This window comes from Sprattus sprattus (assembly GCF_963457725.1).
Source record: "Sprattus sprattus genome assembly, chromosome: 1".
Lineage (NCBI taxonomy): Eukaryota > Metazoa > Chordata > Actinopteri > Clupeiformes > Clupeidae > Sprattus > Sprattus sprattus.
Window position 1 is genome coordinate 28,566,985 of NC_137920.1, and position 22,640 is coordinate 28,589,624.

At 41.8% G+C, this 22,640-nt stretch overlaps 1 protein-coding gene across 1 annotated transcript; it reads right to left on the reverse strand.

Moving 5' to 3' along the window:
- Positions 1-2,373: 2,373 nt before the first annotated feature.
- LOC308368989 (uncharacterized protein) lies at positions 2,374-6,794 on the reverse strand (the record flags this gene model as incomplete). Its single annotated transcript, XM_080843298.1, has 3 exons — positions 2,374-2,459; positions 3,513-3,608; positions 6,743-6,794. 3 exons carry the CDS (start codon positions 6,792-6,794, stop codon positions 2,374-2,376), a joined length of 234 nt encoding a protein of 77 aa, XP_080699424.1.
- Positions 6,795-22,640: the final 15,846 nt, after the last annotated feature.

Here is a 22,640-nt window from a genome sequence, read left to right on the forward strand (position 1 = left end):
ATAATAACGGTCATACACTATTCTCTGATCTGTTTCATGTCTAAGTTCCATGCCGCTTTATTTCTCATTTTTGGCCTGACATGATATCTATCTCTCTAAATGTAAAAACTAGACCTACACAACAGACCGATGTTTAGGTAAATACATATAGAAGATTTTTGCCCTCTGTTCAGACTCCATATTATATCAGGAAAACGCTAATGAAGCCACATGTCCTCTTTTATTTATATTTCCCTAGAGGCCTGATATGGGCCCACCTGATGATACATACACAGCTCTGAATCTCAGAACAAGATCACCTGATTATGACACTCTTGGGGTAAGTCCCTCACATAATCAGGCTGATAATTGAATGGAAAGATGGACAGGTGAACAGATTTTACTTCTTAGGTATGTCATTGTCCACACTGACACTTTGCTTCTGTTTCATGGTGCTAGCATTTCAGGAACCCACCAAGAGCACGTGGCCGAAGCCATCGATGAATACTGAAGCCTCTGCAAACTCCAGCTGATGTTGAACCTGCATAACTCAATACACCTTCAGATAGCAACCAACAGGGGACAGTGTTTTACAAATATAGACACAGATTCTCTGTGTGTGTGTGTATGTGTGTGTGTGTGTGTGTGTGTGTGTGTGTGTGTGTGTGTGTGTGTGTGTGCATGCGTGCAAGGGTGTATGTGCATACAATGTATTCGGGGGATAAGGACAGATGATATAAGTGAAATAACTTAAGTAAGAACAAGTGAATAACCTGTAGATTTCATTAATCATGTATGGATGTTTGGATGTGTGCGTGCGTGTGTCTGTGTTTTCTAGCATCTCAGCAAAGAAAATTAAAATACTGTTGGAAATTCATAACAAAAGTGCAAAATTAATATTATTTCGATGATACGATGACAGCTTATGTCTGTTTGTTTATTCTTTATTTACAAAACCGTTTTTCAACTTTTATTATTGTCATATTCTGTCCATGGTAATAGGTCAAATAAACAAAGTTGCTGGTGTTCTTATGTACTGGACTATATGCCTCCACATCACACTGTTACATTGACCTTGGTATGAAACTACGTGTTTGAAAAGACACGACATTCCAAGGTTCAAGTGAGCTACACTCTAAGTAGAAAAGAATTGGAACAGTAACATGATTTCCAGTATGGAGTTAAAATACTTAAAGAAATGTCTTCTTACAGATGTTATAAGTTAAGTACTTTTCATAGTTTTTGGCTGACACTTTTTTCAAAAGCGACATACAAAACATAAAAAAGAGTAGGAAAACAAAAATAGAACAATAAAAAGTGGAGGATGGATTCATTGTGTGCCATAAGACACGTTTTATATGTTTGTTCTGCAAACGTCAAGCAACTTAGATTAGACCTCAGGAAGTGTTATAGTTTTTGAATACTTAAGTGAAGCTGTCTGGACAGTTTGATTACAAAATCCTGATGGAATTGCAGTTCACTAAATTATTTTATTTGACATTTGGTTCTGGCCACACAAGTTGAACTAGATGTCATGTTTTTGTTCCCATCCTTTAAAACGTGTCCAGTGTGTGCGCGTAACAGTGTGTGTGTGTGTGTGTACGGGGGCAGATATGGGAGGATGGATAGATATAGGGTGGATGGCTGAATGTGCACGCTCTTGTGTGTCGTAATACCCTGTGTATTTGACATTAGATGCTTTGCTTTGTACCTCAGCTTGGTGTGGACACACTCCAAAGGCAAAAAGGAAATCACTTTGTCTCGCTGGTTTAAAACTATTTTGAGTACTAAACTAAGTGGTTCACTCTTCTAATGCCAACGGCAGTGGTTATTGTTGGGTTGGCCCCAATGCAACTTTTGGCAACATTCAGAGGAGCCGGCGGGCCGGATGAAATCGCTTGGCGGGCCGGGAGTTTGAGACCGCTGCTCTAGATGGAGGTCCGGGTTGGTGCGCTGCTCAAATCCCTTTGTCTTTCAAACCCAGCATTAGCATGAGCATTTGATGTCCAGATAGGTTTCCGTAGACACCTAGCATATACCCTGTATAACAAATGTTTCTCTAGTGTGGCCTCACAAATATCAAACTTCAGAAAAGCAAAGAAAAAAGCACCATCTAAACCGATTCCATTTTGATTCATATGACATTTTATTTAGTTTGGTGTGTAAAGGATGCAGGATTGGAGGGTTAATGATATCTTATTAGTAAGGATGCCATTTTATTGTGTACATTACAAAATGACTGACGCTTGCAGGTCGGTCTGTACAGTACAAATATTTGGCCACATGATAAATGCCTGAACTGTTCTACAAAGTTCTACATATTCCGTCATCTGATACGCAGGGAGCATATGGAATGGTGAGATTGTGAAGTGGGCCTCCTATATGACAAACATGTCATGCTATACACAGGTCGCTCGAGCAGCAATATCTGTTGATTCCTGAAACGCAGAACTCCTCACATGTTCTGCTGAACTCGTCCGCTGCACAACACACAGAACATGGGTAAGGCAGAGAACATAACACACAGAACATGGGTAAGGCAGAGAACACAACACACAGAACATGTGTAAGGCAGAGAACATAACACACAGAACATGTGTAAGGCAGAGAACATAACACACAGAACATGGGTAAGGCAGAGAACACAACACACAGAACATGGGTAAGGCAGAGAACATAACACACAGAACATGGGTAAGGCAGAGAACATAACACACAGAACATGGGTAAGGCAGAGAACATAACACACAGAACATGGGCAAGGCAGAGAACATAACACACATAACATGGGTAAGGCAGAGAACACAGGGAGTATCATCAACTCTGGAAGGTACAGACATGTTAAAGTAACACTATGGAGTGTCTGGAACCGCCAGGTAAGGGGCTACTTTCTGCTTGACTATTCAGTAACAAACTAGCGAGTCAACAACTATCCTAACACAGTCAAACATCAAGCAAGTGCAATACAAGACAAAGCAAGACAGCTAATAAGTTACTAAATAGTTACTAAATAGTCCAGCAGAAAGTAGCCCCCTACCTGCCGGCTCCAGAAACTCCATAGTGTTACTTTAAAGCAGGGGTTTTCAACTGGTTTTGTCCCAGGGACCACCATTCTGACTAGAAAGTAATCCGCGGCCCACTGATGTGCCTGCGCACGCGTGCGTGTGTGCGTTCGTGCATGTGTGGGGAGAGGCTTAACTGCAGATGCTTGTCAACTTCGCACACGAGACTGTACGTTATGAATTATCCGGTATGGCGTGACGTTACGAACGCAATGCATTAACATCAGCAAAGCACAGGCTACCATAGACTGGATAGGTGCAAGGCTACATTCTGTCAGCGTAAATCACCTTTATATTATTTTAGACATATTTTTCTTATTTCAGACATTTTCATGAGTAATCTGGAAATGTGTTGAAATATGAAAGCAATTTTTTATTTATTTATTTATTTTAAATCGCGGACCCCCTGCAATACCGCCACGGACCAGCGGTTGAAAACCCCTGCTTTAAAGCCTTCTCTGGAATACTCACCGGTGGAAACAGTTCTGCAGAAGTTGCTCTCGGCAGGACACTCAGTCTCCGTCTTACAGTCTTCGCCCACACAGGTGTAGCATTTCAGTGTGTGTACTGTGGGTGACAAAGGCCAGGGAGACAGATTCACTGAACAGTGCTTCTCCTTCGAACATTCATTTCGCCATCACTATGGTATATGCCTCTTGCGTGTCTAGTAATGGAAGAACACCCACCCCTTCTAAAATCCAACCGACTCGTATTCAGCCTTCATAGAGCATATGTAGATGTGTAGATGAGACACAGTGACAGTCTATGGGTCATGCAAAACAAATGCTGTTCTTGAGGGGAAACTTATGTTCTGGAGGATTCTGCACACTAACACCAGTTAGCAGCCAGCGAAACTGGACCACTGGTGGTGTTGGCATAATATGGGAGCGGGAATGGGAGGATGTAAAATCATACCTCACATTCTCAGACCCTGCTGCTTTCAGAATCAGAATTCAGAATCAGAACTTTCCATGGCCTCACTCCCTGGTAGCACACAACCAGCTATAGGTCTAACATTCAGCAACCTGACCATGAGCCAGAAGAGTTTGATCTCTTCCCAGCAAGCAAGCCTCCACAGGCCCTATACGGGCCCCCTTAGGGCTGGCACAAGGGCCCTTTGAGGGCTGCCCATGCCGGGCCCCTGAGCTTTTGCTCATTGGCAAAGTGCCGGCCCCTCATTGCTGGCCCTGCATGGGCAGCCCTAACACAGCCCACAGGAGCCCTCACAAGGCCCACGCAGGGCCCCTGAGCTTTTGTTCATTGGCCAAGTGCTGGCCCCTCAGTGCTGGCCCTGCGTGGGCAGCCCTTACATAGCCCACAGGAGCCCTCATTAGGCCCACACAGAGCCTGCACTCATTTTTGGCTCATTTATTTATTGAATATATTTATATATAATAGTAAAACATAAAAGTGAAAGTAAAAAACTGGCAGAAACTGGCACACACACACAAACTCTGAATTTGATCTCTGCATTTTACCCATCCAGGGTAGAGACTCACACACTCTGAATTTGATTTCTGCATTTTACCCATCCAAGGTAGTGACACACACACACTCTGAATTTGATCTCTGCATTTTACCTATGCAGGGTAGAGACTCACACACTCTGAATTTGATTTCTACATTTTACCCATCCAAGGTAGTGACACACACACACTCTGAATTTGATCTTTGCATTTTACCCATCCAGGGTTGTGATACACACAGCACACAGTGAAGTGAAGCACAGCACATTTTTCCTGCCGCTTGGGGATTGAACCGATGACCTTATGCTTTCCAGCCCAACACCCTTACCAGTAGTCCACGTGAGCTTTGTCCACCCAAACTCAAAAGTTATACGTTTTCTACCTCGGAGTTTGGTTTGACAAAGCTCAATAATAATAATAATAATAATAATTCATTTTTTTATATTCTTTTCTGTATACAAACACACATACACACACACTTGTATTAATAAAGTCTTTAATTTGAATTCCTTTTGGCTATTGTACATTTCTGACTATACAGATGTTAGTTATGCTGTAACTGCATCCATTTAGATTTGCAGAACAAACACTTTCTATTTTTTACTATCATATATAAATAAATTCAATAAATAAATGAGCAAAAAATGAGTGCAGGCTCTGTGTGGGCCTAGTGAGGGCTCCTGTGGGCTATGTTAGGGCTGCCCACGCAGGGCCATCACTGTGGGGCCAGCATTTTGCCAATGAGCAAAAGCTCAGGGGTCCTGTGTAGGCAGCCCTCAAAGGGCCCTGTGTAGGCAGCCCTCAAAGAGACCTGTGTGGGCAGCCCTCAAAGGGCCTGCGTGGGTAGCCCTCAAAGGCCCTGCGTGGGCAGCCCTCAAAGGGCCTGCGTGGGCAGCCCTCAAAGGGCCTGCGTGGGCAGCCCTCAAAGTGGGCAACCCTCAAAGGGCCTACGTGGGCAGCCCTCAAAGGGCCCTGCGTGGGCAGCCCTCAAAGGGCCTGCGTGGGTAGCCCTCAAAGGGCCTGCGTGGGCAGCCCTCAAAGTGGGCAACCCTCAAAGGGCCTGCGTGGGCAACCCTCAAAGGGCCTGCGTGGGTAGCCCTCAAAGGGCCTGCGTGGGTAGCCCTCAAAGGGCCTGCGTGGGCAGCCCTCAAAGTGGGCAACCCTCAAAGGGCCTGCGTGGGCAACCCTCAAAGGGCCTGCGTGGGCAGCCCTCAAAGGGCCCTGCGTGGGTAGTCCTCAAAGGGCCTGCGTGGGCAGCCCTCAAAGGGCCTGCGTGGGCAGCCCTCAAAGGGCCTGCGTGGGTAGCCCTCAAAGGGCCTGCGTGGGCAGCCCTCAAAGTGGGCAACCCTCAAAGGGCCTGCGTGGGCAACCCTCAAAGGGCCTGCGTGGGCAGCCCTCAAAGGGCCCTGCGTGGGCAGCCCTCAAAGGGCCTGCGTGGGCAGCCCTCAAAGGGCCCTTGTGCCAGCCCTAAGGGGGGCCATATGTGGCAGCCCGCAAAGGCCCAGCATGGGTTTTCTGGGCAGCTTAGATTTTGTTGGGCTATCCGGTGACAGCCCGCAGTGAACCCAAAGCTGCAGGCCCCGCTTGGGCAAGCCCACACCGGGCCTGTGTAGGACTGGTGTGGGCTGGCCCTAGCCCACAGTGCCCATACCGGGCCTGTGAAGGATTGGTGTGGGCTGGCCCTAGCCCACAGTGCCCACAGCCTGCCTGCATGGGGCCGGTGGAGGCTTGCTTGCTGGGTTTAGTCTACAAAAGCTTTGGGAATTGTTTTTTATATCCCTGCTAATTTGGACTGAGAGAGCCTATATTTAAAAAAAAAAATCAACCAAAAAAGTGGCATGAGATAACAGAGAATCATAAACAATAAAGCAAAAGGAATGAGAGGCACTTATGCACAGCTGTTGCAGATTTGTAGATTTGACCCCTCGCTCTTGAACCATTAATATATCAGATTATTTTAAATATATCCTTACACAAGAACACCCAATTCAACGCTTGCTATCATGCCATCATGTTGTGTTATCAATCAAAATCAGCATGTTTTCTGTATATTTTCCATATTAGTATTTTAGTAAAATCTTAACGCTGATAAAGTTATGTGCCTAATCAATTACAATATATAGTTAATATAAGTTAAGTAATAAAGTGATATTATTTAAATGACGATTCTGTTAGTTACTAATATCTGAATCATTGGACTGTAATGTAAAAGCGATCACGGGTTCATCCTCTTACCTGTTGTGCAGCACAGCAGCCCCAGGATCAGAGTACAGAGGAGCAGCTTCATGTTGGTGACGCTTCAGGTATCATCTGCTGAGGTCTCCCTTGGAGCCGCTGCATTTATAAGTTGTCACCCTTCAAACCTGATTGGCTAAGATGTCACCCTTCAAACCTGATTGGCAACCAATGGGTAGAATGCAGGAAATAGGCAAATGTAAGTATCAGGTCCAAACATGAGCTACAGGTTTTACTTTTCTGTTGCATGTCCTTTTCATTGTGATGAAATGCAGCCAGAAAGTCTGGTCAGTTCAGTTAAATTGAGGTCATTCAAATACTTGGACAGCTGATTGGTCATCATTGACAAAGGACCACCAAACCACACTTAGACTCTCAAAAATCACAAAAGGTTATTTGTGAAAATGGCAAGTAACCATATAATAAGTGGCCATTGTATTTATATCCGTAGGCCTACGTTCGTGCGTGTGGGTGTGCCTGTGAGCGTTTGCGCTGATACAAATGGATTCTACTATTGCTCTTGTGTGTGTGCTCTCGTGCTCAACCGGCTGTTGTAATTACGATGTGCAGTGCACACATTTCTGATTGAGCGCAGATCTCCCCATGCCACCTTGTTCCAGGACACAGACTGGCTTGCAAAGATGTGCTATCTGGCAGATATATGCAGCAAACTGAACAAACTGAATATGTTTCTGCAGGGAAAAGACACTAAAAAAGTTTTTTTGTGGAAATGTCTACCAACTTATTTGTACTTTCAGAAATCAAATGTGTTCATTCAAGCTCTAGTTTATATGGTTCAATGAGTTCAAACCTCCCAATACCACTACAATGTATAACAATAGTAGGCTATGACTCATTCAGCTTTGTGAACAGCACGAGAGCCGAGCTGTAATTAACTGATTTTTATTGAGTTCTAACCCTTCATGCCACCTCTCACCAAGGTGAAGAACCTGCGCTCCAAGGTGTCCCGCACTGCCATGGTGACCATGACCCACCTGTACGCTCATCTGGGGCGGGGCATGGATGCGGAGGGCACGGCCCGGGCGCTGCTGCAGAGGGCAGGAGAGGCCAGCGGCTTCATCCGGGACGATGTGGAGCTAGCGCTGGGGTACATGGTGACCAACATAACGCCCTCACGCAGCATGAACGCCCTTATCAACGCAGGAGTCAGGTGAGAAGTAGAGATAGATGGTTGGTTCATCCGTCACCCCTGGGTTTCTTTCTTTCTCTGTCTCAAGAGGTTCTTTGTCTTACCTGTCTCTCTGGATGTCTGTGTCTCCTGTTTCTCTGCCTCACCTTGTTCACCTGGTTTGGAAGAGCACTGCTCAGCACCTGGGGAAACTGGCAGAGGTCATGGGGTCATCCCATCTCCTGTCTGGCAAAAAGGACCTGACTGACCGCTTCATCCATGCCATCATCTGCCTGGCCTTTTCTGTGTGTCCTTTTTCACAAACAAAATACAAATATACAACATATGTCTTTTCTGATTCTGATCAGATTACTGATTCATCTATATACGTATGTATACATTATATAGAGTATATATACTATATATATATACATACATATATTTCTCCAATATCAGACATGCAAATAGCTTAACTTAGACAACATTCAAATCAATGGCAAAGTAGTTGTTTCAGGTATAAGGTCATCTTCATCACAAACTGTCTGAAGATGTCCAACTGCCAAAATGGCTGATGTAGTATGTATTATGCAGGTTAGTAAGGGGGGGGGGGGGTTATGGAATGTTAGATAAGCCCAGAAAGTTGGGGTGTGGGAACACTATCAAAACCCACATGTCTGTAGACACAAAATAACTCATACATTGTGTATCAAATGTACACAAACGCTCAGTGATTTACCTTGAGTTATCTTCTTTAAACAGCCAAGAAGAAGCTAGGTTGTTATAAAAACGGAACATCTGGGTGCGTGTATTTTCCAACTTTGTGTGCCATTTGTCTGTTTTTTTTTTATAGAAACACCTCCATTATCAGAGCGAGAATACTCTGGTCTCAGCTTGAAAAAGTCCCCACTTAACACGCCCCTGATCTGGGCTGACGAATCCCTCTCATGGCTGGTAGCTACAAGCAGTGGTAAAGAGGTTTGTAACTGTCAAACTAGCCTACACTTGGCAATGCTTTTGATGAATATTGATTCATTTATTTACGATTTCAATGGCGACTTCATTTAAAACCCGTATATATTTATTTAGCTTCTCTTGCACCTGAACAAGTTCAAAAATGGTCCGTTCAAGCAACAACCGTTAAAGGATCCCAGTTTACATCATAATGGTGAGGACAGAATAGCACTCATGTCAGGAAAATTTTATTTCATATCACTTGTTGCAACTTATGATTTAGGACAAATCCACTCGCTATTCAATAATACTACTAAAATAAACTTTATTTATATAGCACCTTTCATGCAAAAGAATGCAGCTTAAAGTGCTTTAAAGTCATTTTTAAAGGTAACTGGAAGCCAGTGCAGAGCAGCTAAAACTGGACTGATGTGATCTCTTCTCTTGGTTCTGGTTTATAGCAAAGCTGCAGAGTTTTGAATGAGGGATGGCAGGACTTTAGCTTTGTTTTTAAGGTGGAAAAAATATGTTTTCATCACCTTGTTATTGTAAGCTTAAATCTGAACACCAAGACTTGTAACCTCAGATTTAATCAAGGGAGTTAATTTCCCTAGATTATTAAACAGCATTTCTCTTTTGGTTTTAGGGCCGGCTAGTAGGATCTCAGTGTTGTCCTCGTTCAACTTTGAAAATTGATTGCTCATCCACTTATTTATCGCCAAAAGACAGGTAGCAATAGAGTTTATTGCTGCAGCATCATTTGGTTGGGCAGAGTTGTGCAGTTACGTGTCATCCGCATAACTATGGAAACATACATTGTGTTCTCTAAAGATGTCCCCAAGTGGCAGCATGTATAGTGAGTATAATAATGGACAAAGGCAGCTCCCTTGTGCAACCCCAAAGGAGATGTCATGTTTCTTAGACACATGGGGCCGTATTCACAAAGAATCTTAGGGCTAAAAGTAGCTCATAAGTGGCGAATTTAGGAGAAACTCCTAAAAATAATGGGCGTGTCAGTCTTAAATGTAGGACTCCTAATTTTTTTTACCAAGAGCAATTCACAAAATATTTTATCCCTAAAAGTAGCACCTAAGTCTAGGACAGCTTAAAACTCCTCATGAGGACTCCTAAGTCACTAAGACCTATTCACAAAAAATCGTAAGATGGCTGCAGCCGACTTGGAATTGATAAAAGACATTGCTTAAACTGTGAAGGTATTAATATTGTCGTAGAATTAGCGCGGGATGCAATGACGCCTTTAAACAACGATGTGTCCTGAAGTGAAATGTTTGGAAACATAAAGATAGCCTATTTGGCTTCGCAGAAAACGCAAATGACGACACTGGGGATCATCATTCAGCCGTTTAATTCATCAAACTATCAACGCACTGTAGACCCCACATCATCCAACAGTTGGATGTACCGATGACTTGTGCATTTCAACGGAGAGCGGTCTGCAACGTAGAGCGGTCTGGTTTTTGAGAACTTACCAGCTGGATGCCGCTGGGGTGACAGTGGCTATTGGTCCTGGGACCAGTAGGCTTTCGCTTAGGCTATACGTTTCACGTTCGTTTCGCTTTGATCAATTAAGATTGGAGGGCTTAAAGGGCCGCATGTGCTGATATTTGAAGTGGTCAAGGGCTGGAAATATAATAGCCTTACAGTTTGCTGGGTGCTTTAATTATTACTGCCTTGATTACATGCAATTGCCATATTTTATATTGATCGCTTTATATTTCTCTTAACGTGCAAAGTGTCATTCCCGTTGGATGCACAAACTTGTCATCATGCGTGTGCATTCTGCTAACTGCACTGTCCATAACTATTTAATATGACTTAATTTGAAGCCTAGGTTATTCTCTTATTTTCAGTCGATATAGTGGGATTGTTAGAGAGACGTCACGAATGAGTTTTTAATGAGAGAGCCTGTCAACAACCAATCACCGTCCTCACCCCTTCTAAACTCGTGCATGAGAAGCGACGTCATCCATAGCAACAGAGTTTTTATCTTAAGCTTAGGAGTTGGTATTATCCTTAGTATGAGTAGGTCTCAGAGCCGTTGTGAATCACTTTTAAGAAATTACTCCTACGTAAAAGGTTTTAGCGCGAGTTAGGAGCACTCCTAGTGGTAAGATAAAAGGCTTTGTGAATACGGCCCATGATCTCCAAGCCTGACGTAAAACTTTTCCCTTTCATGTATGTTCTGAACCAGTTTAATACAGAGTCAGAAAGCCCAACTCACTTTTCAAGACGATCAATTAGGATGTCATGATCAATAGTATCAAATGCTGCCCTTAGGTCTAAGAACACAAGGATTTAGACCATATTTGCATCCAGATTTAGTCTTAATTTGATATTATTTTATATTTCCAGTTCAGCATGTTTTAATTCAGCTGATAGCTGATTACTAGTGTTGGCGGGGAATAAACCACACAAGTCCAACAAAATAAAGTTAAACATCCTAATCTTTAGCTATCTTTTTTCTGATAGATATAGTATATAAAAAAGGATTTTTTTTTTGTATAAAAGTACAAAGAATTTAAATTCAGGAGCTTCCAATTTGCTTAGTACAAAACATAAATAACAGCAAATATAAATCATCTAGGGCCGGGTCTCAAACTCAAATTCCCAGGGGGCCTATGAGCGTCCAGTCTGGTCAGTGGGGGTCAAGATTTTTTTGATCTGTTGGCTTACCTAGTTCATTACTATAGATACCACTTTTGAGTTGGCAAATTGACCATGTGTGATCAGTGGTTAAATGGTTAGTAGCTCACCTGAGTTTAAATTCCTGGGCAATGCAAAATAGCTATTTTTTTATTATTGAGTTGGCATTTCGTGACTTCTGCTAAGAAAAAAAAATTCTTCACGCAAATACAACTTTGAAGCTTCAGGTGTTGCGTAGCAACCCATTACTTGCTGACTTCAATTAAGTTTCCATTACGCTAAATGATTGGACTACTTGCGAAATGATATGAAATATGTGAACTAGAAGAACAAAACCCTTAGCCAATGACAGTGGTTTGCCCATTCAAATCAATGGAACCTTGCAACATTCTGAGGAGCCGGCGGGCTGGATGCATATCGTTTGGCGGTCCGCATCTGGCCCACGGGCCGGGAGTTTGAGACCCCCGCTCTCAGTACCGGTTCTTTCAATACGCACACTACGCACGTTGCGTAGGGCCCCGCAAATGTATTATTTATAATAAAGGCCCCGTGGGGGAAAAAAAAAACGTGACAACGTAACTGTCCGTCGCGGACGTCAGCTACCCATGCGCATCATTGCATCATCAGTGTAGAAAGATGAAGCGGAGCTATCCCTCGGGGAATGAAAAAAGGAAGAGGAAGGAACTTGAAAATGAACTGCGGGAGCAGCAGTCAGGTAAAGCCTATAACTCGCCTCTCCTGGTGGGAGAGAGGGAGGGACAGTCCGTGTTAGACCTACAGGGCGGTGAGCCCTTGGGGATCCCCGGTCTCTGTGTGCGTCTTGCTCGCTTCTATAATTTTAGATGTAGCCTTGTATAGTTACAACTGCACTTAACAAAATGGAAAGTAATAGATACATATTGACTAAGATTGAAGTTTGTTTGCTTGGATAGCCCACAGGCAAATATAGACGCAGATACGATTTATTCTTGGTGAATAAATAAAACTCGTGAAATATTATGACAATGGTGCTAAATAATAAACACTTATTAATAGAGTGAGATCATACCGAGAAATATCAAACTGTTGCTTGAAGTATTGGTTTGATGTTTCGAGGTTAGTACGTTGTTTATTATGGCATTTTTACTCTCCTTTCATTTTATAAAGACACGGTCATTGTAAATCGAAAACATTTTTGTTAAGTTCAAGTCTTCTCACGACTCAATTTGTTTGCCTAGCAACCACTTCAACAGAAAACGGACAATATGGATCTGCTAAATAAAATGGTTTTAATTCCAACACAAGTGATTCAGAGTTTGTAGTCTTTCTATAACATTTGCAATATATTTAAAGGGGGGATGAGTGGAAGCACTGGGTGTCAGGTGCGACGGTTGAACATTTTGGGGGTTCAGTTAGGAGGGCCCCTTGGCAGAATTTTGCCTAGGGCCCCATGGAGGTCTGAACCGGCTCTGCCCGCTCTAGATGGAGGTCTGGGTTGAAGTGCTGCTCAAATCCCTTTTCTTTCACACCTAGCGTTTGCAGGAGCCTTTGATGCCCAGATAGGTTTCCGTAGACACATAGTATTTCCACTGTATAAAAAATGTTTCCCTAGTGTGGCCTCACAAATATCAAACTTCAGAAAAGCAAAGCAAAAAGCACCATGTACACTGATTCCATTTTGATTCATATGACATTTTATTTAGTTTGGCGTGTAAAGGATGCAGGATTAATTATATGATATTAGGGTGCAATTTGATTGTGCACAATACAACATTACTGAAGCTTGCAGGACAGTCTGAACAGTACAAATATTTGGCCACATGATAAATGCCTGAATTGTTCTATGAAGTTCTACATATCTCTTCATCTGACCAACTTCTATGCATGCTGAATGTGGTCAGATTACATTCTACTAGGTGTACAGTTTCAATCACTGACATCACACAATTTATGTTCTAATGAAGCTCAACAATTACAGCAAGGGTCTATCAACACTAAGGTCATGGGTTTGATACGCAGGGAGCATATGGAATATGAAATTGTGTAGTGGGCCGCCTATATAACAAACATGTCATGCTTTAAGCTGTAGAATAAGGTAAGTTCTTCCATCCTGTGGTCGTTTCACAGTGTTATTTCTGTAGTGTTTGTGTGTGTGTGTTTGTGTCTCTCTGTGTGAGTGTCTGTCTAGTGTGTGTGTCTGTCTGTCTATGTATGTGTGTGTGCGTTTGTCTGTTTATGTGTGTGTGTTAATGTCTGCTGCAGGAGGGCTCAGAGCTACTCCAGTACAAAGGTCGCTCGTGCAGCAATATCTGTTGATTCCTGATACGCAAAACACAGCGACTATCGTCAACTCTGGAAGGTACAGGCATCTTAAAGCCTTCTCTGGAATACTCACGGGTGGAAATAGTTCTGCAGAAGTTGCTCTCGGCTGGACACTCAGTCTCCGTCCTACAGTCTTCGTCCACACAGGTGTAGCATCTCAGTGTGTGTACTGTGGGTGACAAAGGCCAGGAAGACAGATTCACTGAACTGTGCTTCTCCTTCGAACATTCGCTTTGCCATCACTTTGGGATACGCCTCTTGCATGTCGATCAATGGAAGAACACCCACTCTTCTAAAAGCCCACTGACTCGTATTCTGTCTTCATAGCGCATATGCAGATGTGTAGATGAGACACAGTGACAGTCTTTGGGTCATGAAAAAAATGCTAAGGGGTACCTAATGTTTTGGGGGATTCTGGCCACCAACACCAGTTAGCATGTCGGCCAGCAAAACTGGGCCACTGGTGGTGTTGGCATAATATGGGAGCAGAAATGGGAGGATGTTGCTATCCATGGCCTCACTCCCTCGTAGCACACAACCAGCTAGAGGTCTCACATTCAGCAACCAAGATCATATTCATTCCCTGTATCACACACGTATGTAACAACCAACTATGATGCAAACTATTGTTGTGATGAGAAATCCTCCCGTACTGTCAGACCCTGTTTTGCAAGTGGCTTTGCATAAAAGTGTCTGCTAAATGAAAACGTATTGTCAATTGATTTAGTTTTCTCTTGACCATGAGCCAGTGCTTGAAACTTGGATTGTGTGCAGAATGCATTCGCAGAATAAGAATCTCCTTCCTACTGTGAGACAGACTTTTGTTTTATATGATAATCTAGCCAGAAGAGTTTGATCTCTTTAGCCTACAAAAGCTTTAGGAATTGTTAATTATATACCTTCTCATTTGGACTGAGAGAGCCTATATTTAAAAACTAAAAACAAACAAAAAAGTGACATGAGATGTTTCCATAACAGATAATCAGAAACAATAAAGTAAAATGATTGAGAGGCACTTATGCACAGCTGTTGCAGATTTGTAGATTTGACCCCTCGCTCTTGACCCATTGACATCTCTGATGTCTTTAATATATCCTAACAAAATAACACCCAATTCAGCGCTTGCTATCATGTCATTTTGTTGTGTCATGTCATAATTAGCATATTTCCTGTATATTTTCCATATGTTGAAAACATCGAAGGAGTACTGATTGAAAGAGATCTTTACGCTGATAAAGTTATGTGACCAATCAATTAGAATATATAGTTAATATAAGTTCAGTAATATAGTTATATTATTTAAATGACAATTCTGTTAGTTACTAGTAATATCTGAACCATTGGACTGTAATGAAAAAGCATTCACAAGGTTCATCCTCTCACCTGTTGTGCAGCACAGCAGCCCCAGTATCAGAGTACAGAGGAGCAGCTTCATGTTGACGGTGCTTCGGGTATCATCTGTTGAGGTCTCTCTCGGGGGCCGCTTTATTTATAAGATGTCACCCTTCAAACCTGATTGGCTAAGATGTCACCCTTCAAACCTGATTGGCAGCCAATGGGTAGAATGCAGGAAATAGGCAAATGTAAGTATCAGGTGAAAAGATGAGCTACAGGTTTCACCTTTCTGTCAATTGTCCTTTTTATTGTTATGTAATGCAGCCAGAAAGTCAGGTCAGGTCAGATCAGTTAATTTGAGGTCATTCAAATACTTAGGAAGTATTTTGGTCATCATGCACAAAGGACCACCAGACCAAAACACACTTAGACTCTCAAAGATCATGGAAGGTTACCGGTATTCGTGATAATGTTCACATAGGTCAATTTAGATATTTAACAACTTGTTTGTACTTTCACAAATCAAAGTGTTCATTCAAGCTCACTGTAATACCCATATGGTTGGAGGAGTGCCATGCAAGAATGACTAGAGCACTAGTTTATATGGTTCAATGAGTTCAAACCTCCCAATACCACTACAATGAATAACAATAGTAGGCTTTGACTCATTCAGCTTTGTGAACAGCACTAGAGCCAAGCTGTAATTAAGTGATTTTTATTGAGTTCTCACCCTTCATCCCACCTCCGACCAAGGTGAAGAACCTGCGATCGATGGTGTCCCGCACTGCCATGGTAACCCTGGCCCACCTGTACCTGTAGACCCAATTTTGGCGGGCTATGGATGCGGAGGCAGAGGGCAGAAGAGGCCAGCGGCTTCATCAGGGATGATGTCGAGCTGGCGCTGGGGCACGCAGCATGAACGCCCTTATCAACACAGAAGTTAGGTGAGACATAGAGACAGATATTTGGTTCATCTGTCACCCCTGGGTCTCTTTCTGGTTCTCTGTCTCAAAAGGTTCTTTGTCTTACCTGTCTCTCTGGATGTCTGTCTCACCTGTTTCTCTGTCTCACCTTGTTCACCTGGTTCTGTGGTTCTCTGTTTTATCCATTCTCAGTCTGGATGTTTCTCTTGTTTTATCTAATTGGTTCTCTGATATACAGGCACCGTAATACAGCCGTGAGGAAGAGCACTGGGGAGACTGGCAGAGGTCATCGTCCCGCCTCTTGTTTGCCAAAAAGGACCTGACCGACGGCTTCACCCATCCCATCAGCTGCCTGGCCATTTGTGTGTGTCCTTTTTCAAAAACAAAATAAATATAAAAAAAACAATGTGTTTGTCCTACCATTACTGATTCATATATATATATATATAGCTCCAGTGCTTCATTCTATTTTGAGTGCCACTGTAGGAGGAGTGCTCAGCACAGACGTGACACATCCACATCCTTGCCACTCGCTGCCTGGCCGTTGACCTTCCTTTTTCTAAATAACCAACCAATCAGCTCTGTATTTTGAGTGCCTCTGTAGTCTTGCTGGGCTAGGAGATTTGCTGTAGTTATGGCTGCAGCAGTCACTTTTGGGTGGAATAGCCTATGAAGTGTTTGGTGGTTAACAGCCTCAACCTGGTGTTTAGGTTGAAAAGACAACCCTGCTTTGTTTAGAGTGTAGTGCACTTTGCATGCAAAGTCAACTGATGAGCTCAGGTGTGTGGTTGGTGTTTGTAAAGCACACTGTGTTAAGAGTTTTGAAATGGTATTATGTGTGTGTTTGTTTGTGTGTGTGTGTATCGCTCTCTCTCTCTCTCTCTCTTCCTAACAGGCTCTTGCATATTACATTACTGCATTTGCACCCACCCACACACACACCCACGTGCGCGCACACACACACACACACACACACACACACAAGCAAACACCGATTGAAAGCGAGGCGTGACAGTTTTTTTTTCTGCAAACCATTGACAGTGACACTACCATATAAAGACTGGTCTGAGTATCAGTCATAATCAAACTGGAGAACCTGACTGGTGTCATCATTGTGTACTTCCTGTCTAAACTGACAGGTTTTTTTTGTTGGTGTTACATTACTCAATATATGTGAAGTTGAAACATGCTATAAGATTAACCAGTTTGTCACTGTAAACAGGCCTACATTACGTAAGATTCATGATCTAAATTATTTAACCATAAAACCTTAAACCAGAACCAAATATTAAACCATCTTTTACTCCTAAATTGAAAAAGGGTATTGAGGGAGGATTTAATAAAGATGAAATCTGGAATTGAATCTACTGTTGTGCGTGCGTGCGTGCGTGCGTGCGTGCGTGCGTGCGTGTGCGTGCGTGCGTGTGCGTGCGTTGGTGTGTAAGGAGATAGTCTAATGATATGCTTCTTAGAATCATGCAAACTGTCCATAAGGACGGGGATCCCCGGGTAAAATGGGAAGGAAATGATGTCTGGGGACACTTAAACGCCAAACACATATTTATAGTTGCAGTAAGTTCCTCTTCACCTTTTCTAAGTATCAAGGTGGCTGTTACAGTTGTAGGCCTCAGTCTTCAGAGAAATTAAAAAGGTCTAAAATGAATTCCTTACTGGCTGGATATCAAGGTATAAATCAATCTTCTGTAGCAAACATTTGATACAAAATCACAAAATCCATCTTGATTTGTTATGCGTGTCATTTTTGTTACAGATCTGCTCAAACATTATTATATTACTTATATTGTTTTTTTTAAAGAGAAACTATTATTGTTGTGCATGAAATCATATTATCATATTTGGTGCAAAAAAAACTCAAATTACTTGTATACCTATGTATGATACCTATGGTATCCCTTGTCAATACTTGGTTGACAACATCTAGGTACAGATTTAAAACAGTACTGTAATTTTTGCTGATTCTTTTCAAACGATAAATGTCCTGGGTTGGACTCGTACCGGGTCCCCCTGGGCATTCCAACCCATTCATGGTACAGAGACGCTGCTGCTTGCACCACAGCTCCCCCCAGCTTGACCAAAGATGATTTTATTTCACATCTAGACTTATCCATGGATTTGTGTTACAGGACATATAATGCCTTTACCTCTGTTAACACTGTCTATTAAAATGATTATCATGCGGGATTATGTGCGGGATGACTCTCCTGGATGCAGTTGCACTGCTTCTATTAAGAGAAGGTGAATTCAAGTCAGCAGATATCCTCTAAGTAGAAATGTAATGGAGAATTGGAACTGTAATATGATTTTGATTTTGAAGTTGAAATACCGCGATTTTTTTTCTTATTACAAATGTTACAAGTTCAGTTTATTAAAGTCTTAAGCTACTTACAAAACATAAAACAAGAGTATTAAAACCAAAATGGAATATTAAAAACAATGTATTTATTACAGTTTTTTCATAGCCACATATAAGACAGGCCATCAAATATATGAAATGTTACTTCATGAAATGGTGATGTCTTCAACCTTCTTAAAGTAACATAACGGACCAATTTTACCTGAAAATAACAGCTTCAAAATAATTTTGTTGCTACAATTACTTAATATGGAGAATAGCGCTTGTGCCACTGCCACAGCACATCACCACACCACACGTCAGCAAAGGAGAAGGGAAGGAAATGACAAAGCCTATATCAGTCGTGACACCATCTTACTGTCCATATTCATTTGATTTCACATCCTCTTTGACTCTTGGATGTCTCAGTGGTGAGTATGTTATTTAAATGATATCATTCATTTATGTTTTAGAAGATGTTTTTCAAAGATTAATGAGTTATTAAGTAAAAAATACAACATTGTAACACAAATTCAATACTCATAGTTTTAAAAGTAGCCTACCATCGGATAACATGCAATACAGTTTAAAAGTGTGTTCAGTGAAAAGTACACTGTGGCATTCTCAACAGATGTTAAGTGGGATGGTGACAAAATGTATGTAAGTGTATGTATATACGTATATATATATATATATATATATATATATATACAGCCGCGGAAAAAATTAAGAGACCACTTCAAAATTATCAGTTTCTCTGGTTTTACTATTTATTTGTATGTGTTAAAGTAAAATGTACATTTTTGTTTTATTCTATAACCTACTGGCAACATTCCTACCAAATTTCAAATAAAAATATTGTCATTTAGATAATTTATTTGCAGAAAAATGACAATTGGTCAAAATAGCAAAAAAGATGCAGTGTCTTCAGATCTCGAATAATGCAAAGAAAACAAGCTCATATTCATTTTTAAACTACACAATACTAATGCTTTAACTTAGGAAGAGTTCAGAAATCAATATTTGGTGGAATAACCTTGATTTAAAATCACAACTTTCATGTGTCTTGGCATGCTCTCCACCAGTCTTTCACATTGCCGTTGGGTGACTTTATGCTACTCCTGGCGCAAGAATTCAAGCAGCTCGGCTTCTTTTCATGGCTTGTGACCATCCATCTTCCTCTTGATCACATTTCAGAGTTTTTTTTATGGGATTCAGGTCTCGAAATTGGGCTGGCCATGACAGGGTCCTGATCTGGTGGTACTCCATCCACACCTTTACTGGCCTGGCTGTGTGGCATGGAGCATTGCCCTGCTGAAAAAAAAACACTTCTCAGAGTTGGGGAACATTGTCAGAGCAAAAGGAAGCAAGTTTTTCTTCCGGGACAACGTTGTACTTTGCCTGGCTGAGGTTTGTAAAAGACCATAAGGATTGAAAAAAGCGGACTGGAGGTTCTTCTAAGTTCGTCTTCTCTGATGAGTCCAATTTCACAGTAGGTGCAAGACTCTGTGGCTTGTAGGCCTCTCCAGGTCTCCGTCTAACCATCAGACGACCATGTGTTGGGCAAAGCTGAAAATTGGACTCATCAGAGAAGACGAACTAGAAGACTCTCCAGTCCGCTTTGGGTCAATCCTTATGGTCTTTTACAAACCTCAGCCAGGCAAAGTACAACGTTGTCCCGGAAGAAAAACTTGCTTCCTTTTGCTCTGACAATGTTCCCCAACTCTGAGAAGTGTTTTTTTCCAGCAGGGCAATGCTCCATGCCACACAGCCAGGCCAGTAAAGGTGTGGATGGAGTACCACCAGATCAGGACCCTGTCATGGCCAGCCCAATTTCGAGACCTGAATCCCATAAAAAAACCTCTGAAATGTGATCAAGAGGAAGATGGATGGTCACAAGCCATGAAAAGAAGCCGAGCTGCTTGAATTCTTGCGCCAGGAGTAGCATAAAGTCACCCAACGGCAATGTGAAAGACTGGTGGAGAGCATGCCAAGACACATGAAAGTTGTGATTTTAAATCAAGGTTATTCCACCAAATATTGATTTCTGAACTCTTCCTAAGTTAAAGCATTAGTATTGTGTAGTTTAAAAATGAATATGAGCTTGTTTTCTTTGCATTATTCGAGATCTGAAGACACTGCATCTTTTTTGCTATTTTGACCAATTGTCATTTTTCTGCAAATAAATGATCTAAATGACAATATTTTTATTTGAAATTTGGTAGGAATGTTGCCAGTAGGTTATAGAATAAAACGAAAATGTACATTTTACTTTAACACATACAAATAAATAGTAAAACCAGAGAAACTGATCATTTTGAAGTGGTCTCTTAATTTTTTCCGCGGCTGTATATATATATCACTTCTAGTCTATCCTATCCAACTCATTATGCTAGGTACAGGCTACCAACCTGTGCTCCAGAATGACATTTGGCTAATGGCACACACACGTATGTAGCCCTCTCCCCATTATCCTACACAGGCTATTAATCCGTAACAATGTCGGAAACGTTCAAAACTAGACGCAGCACAAATGTATTTCTATCCATTCTAATTGAATCTTTTTTTTTTATCTTTGATCAGCTCTTCGCACTTCTACTTGTTACTTTGAGCCTCAAGGTACGTCAGTCATGAGTATATGGCCAACTGTCTGTCTTTTTTCCCTCTTTCTGATCACCACTTAAAGGTGAAATTCTCAATTCTAATCCCAAACATTACAAGTCACATTGGCAATATACTATTTCAGCCAATCAGCACGTTCTTGTCGTCCTTTTCTGTGCACCAGCCTATAGTGAAGAAATTATTATTATGAAAGGGGTTTGCCAACTTTTAAAGCCTCAACTCATACTATACTGTATGTCACCAAATTTAGTAGTCTAATCCAGAAGCTTTCTAACTACCCGCCTACCTACTCAGAGATGGGCAGTATTTCAATCACTTGTATTTGAAATACTAGTTAATTTGCTTTTGAGTATTTTGTAATTTGTATTTGATAGGGCCGATAAAAATTCGAATGTAATTTGTATCAAAATACTCAAATTACTTTCCAGTGTTTAGGCAGAAGGAGATTTTTTTTCTGTCAGATTCTACCACGAGACCATCTGATCTGCCTCTGAATGTCATTGTCGAAACAGTCAATTTGCCAAAAGTGTTGCTTCTTATGACCCGCATTTTTGGGGCGAAAAGGAAATCACCCCAGATCTCTCTCATTGACTCTCATGTTAAATCAATTTTTTTCACAAAACAGGGTTGTGGTCGTAAACTTAGAAAGCTGTCTTGATCCTTGTCAATTTATCTTCATTAGTACACCGACTTTCAAAGAGCGAATCCAGTTGTCGCACTGAACATTAGCCATCTTGACACAATGTGACTTGATGAAAGCTGTGTGATGTCCTTATACGCAATTAGAGCTAAGGTCCGGGACGTGATCTGGCACTCCGCGCCTGGGCGAGACTCTCCACTTTGTGAATGAGGCGCACCTCACCTAGGGGCGATCTGGCACTCCGCGCCTGGGCGAGACACTCCACTTTGTGAATGAGGCGCGCCTCACCTAGGACGCGATCTGGCACTCCGCGTTGAGACTCTTACTAAAGATCTTACTCATTCTCACAGATACAAAACAAAGTCCTTACCTGGCAATTACGTATGACGAAAGCACTGTGGGGATAGCCCTCCCGGAAGGCATAGAGATTGCAATGAGAGCCCTGTTGCGGCGGTTACAAACATGAAAAAAAGAATACGGAACCACTGACATGGGCCCGTCATAATAGCCTGCACCTGGCCCCGTGGTTACTACGTTACGCCACTGATTAGCCCAAACATGAATGTTCTGCTATACCAAATTGTGAGAAAACTGAAAAATCAGAAAAAGTATTTCCTGTATTTTAAAAATACAAAATACATGTCTTGTATTTTGTTACATTTTCTGGCAACAGTATTTTGTATGTTATTTTGATACATTTATTTGAGGGGTATTTTGTATTTTGTATCAAAATACATTTTAATGTATTTTTGCCCATCTCTGTACCAACTGCTGGCAAGTCTGCATGTTTCAGTAAGTATGTGGATCATACATGTATGTGAAAGCTTTACACTGGGTTTCACCTTTGCTGTAGGCAGAGATGGGCAGTATTTATATTACTTGTATTTGAAATACGTGTTTCAATGACTTTGTATTTTGTCATTTGTATTTGATAGGGCTGATAACAAAACGTACGTAATTTGTAACAAAATACTTTGGTG